Source organism: Microtus oregoni, unplaced genomic scaffold, assembly GCF_018167655.1.
Source record: "Microtus oregoni isolate MIOR12 unplaced genomic scaffold, Mior012 000056F_ref0000123, whole genome shotgun sequence".
NCBI classification, from domain to species: domain Eukaryota; kingdom Metazoa; phylum Chordata; class Mammalia; order Rodentia; family Cricetidae; genus Microtus; species Microtus oregoni.
This window is the reverse complement of record NW_024543832.1, coordinates 3,115,668-3,117,227: the sequence shown is the minus strand read 5'-3', so window position 1 is coordinate 3,117,227 and position 1,560 is coordinate 3,115,668. Positions and strand designations below refer to the sequence as shown.

Genomic DNA, 1,560 nt, shown 5'->3' with positions numbered 1-1,560 from the left:
ACTGTCTCTGGCTGAAGTCTCTTTGTAAACTGAGAGCTTATGTCTTGAAGTTACATCCACAGGTCTGCACAAGGCTTGGGGATATAGTATGGGTTTCATTTACTCAAACAAAATTAGAACTGGACTTTAGCATCCTGCTGCCTGATCCAAGGTCTCTACCACTTTCTTCTAAAGCTGTTCTAGGATCTTCACTGTTCATGAATATGCAAATTACATGGTAAATATAGAGATGTCCACACCCCAGAACAACTTATGATCAGTGTCCTCTTCACAGTCACTGAGCACACAGGTCTTTACCATGGAGTGGAGCTGGATCACTCTCTTCCTCCTGTCACTAACTACAGGTAAAGGGGCATTCCAGTTCCAAATCTGAAGAGGGAACAGGGGCAGAGGTGACAATGACTTCTAAACTGTCTTTTCTATACAGGTGTCCACTCCCAGGTACAGCTGCAGCAGTCTGGGCCTGAGCTTGTGAGGCCTGGAACCTCAGTGAAATTGTCCTGCAGGGCCTCTGACGATATCACTGGTTACTATATTCACTGGGTGAAGCAGAGGCCTGGACAAGGCCTGGAGTGGATTGGAAATATTGTTCCTGCATTTGGTAATCCTAACTACAATCAGAAGTTCCAGGGCAAGGCCACACTGACTGCAGACACATCCTCTAACACAGCCTACATGGAACTCAGAAGCCTGACTTCTGAAGACTCTGCGATCTATTACTGTGCAACACACAGTGTTTCAACCACATCCTGAGTGTGTCAGAAACCCTGGAGGAGCAGAAAATGCCTTGGACTGAGATGGCAGAGACAACTGAAGATTTACACAGAAACAATCTGAGTGTCCGTTTTTCTGCCTCCTTCTCTATAAATAAAATGATCCTGACTGCCATTTACATGTTCTCTGTAATAAAATACTAAAGAAGGGAAAACTGTGTTAATGCATAGTGACAGAATTATCTCTGAATAAGAAGAGGCTTGAACTTTTTTGGAGTAGCTTTGAATATTTTATAATATGAATTTTACCAGTAAAGTTCACATAAACATCATCTGACCAAACCAAAACTCCTTTCCCAGTCTTAAGTAGCGTGAATGTGTGTTTTTCAATTCTACCTGTGTTTGCAGCAGAATTTCAGTTTCTCAAAATTGAAGAGATGTTTACATCATAATGTACTACCACATAAGTCTAAATCTTGTAAGTTGACGAAAATATCATTAAATTATTTTTCATAGGACTGATTTATTTTCCCAGTGTGTATAAATCTTAGTTAAGAATAGGTTTGAGGTTATTCATATTAATCCTATCTTAAGTTTACTACCTTTACAGAACAAGTAACCTGACCTACAGTCTCAGGCTTTTACAGACACTGACCTATTCTGACATGCTATCATCTTTCTTGTTCCTCTGGATATGATGAAGTCACTCTTGTTCTATAGAGTGACTGGATTTGGACACCTGGGCCTAAAGCAAGCAATATGGAATCCTGTGGTACTTGATAATCTCAAGGTGTTGATTCAGTAAGAAATCTCTGTAGTGCAGAGGGCTTGTTTGGCATGTTCCTGT

General features: G+C 40.8%; 1 gene segment (V, D, J or C); it reads left to right on the top strand.

Moving 5' to 3' along the window:
* The first annotated feature begins 298 nt into the window (after positions 1–298).
* Positions 299–753, top strand: LOC121438451. The segment is given in 2 exon segments: positions 299–344; positions 428–753. Coding segments are annotated over 2 exon segments (372 nt in total).
* The last annotated feature ends 807 nt before the right edge of the window (positions 754–1,560 follow it).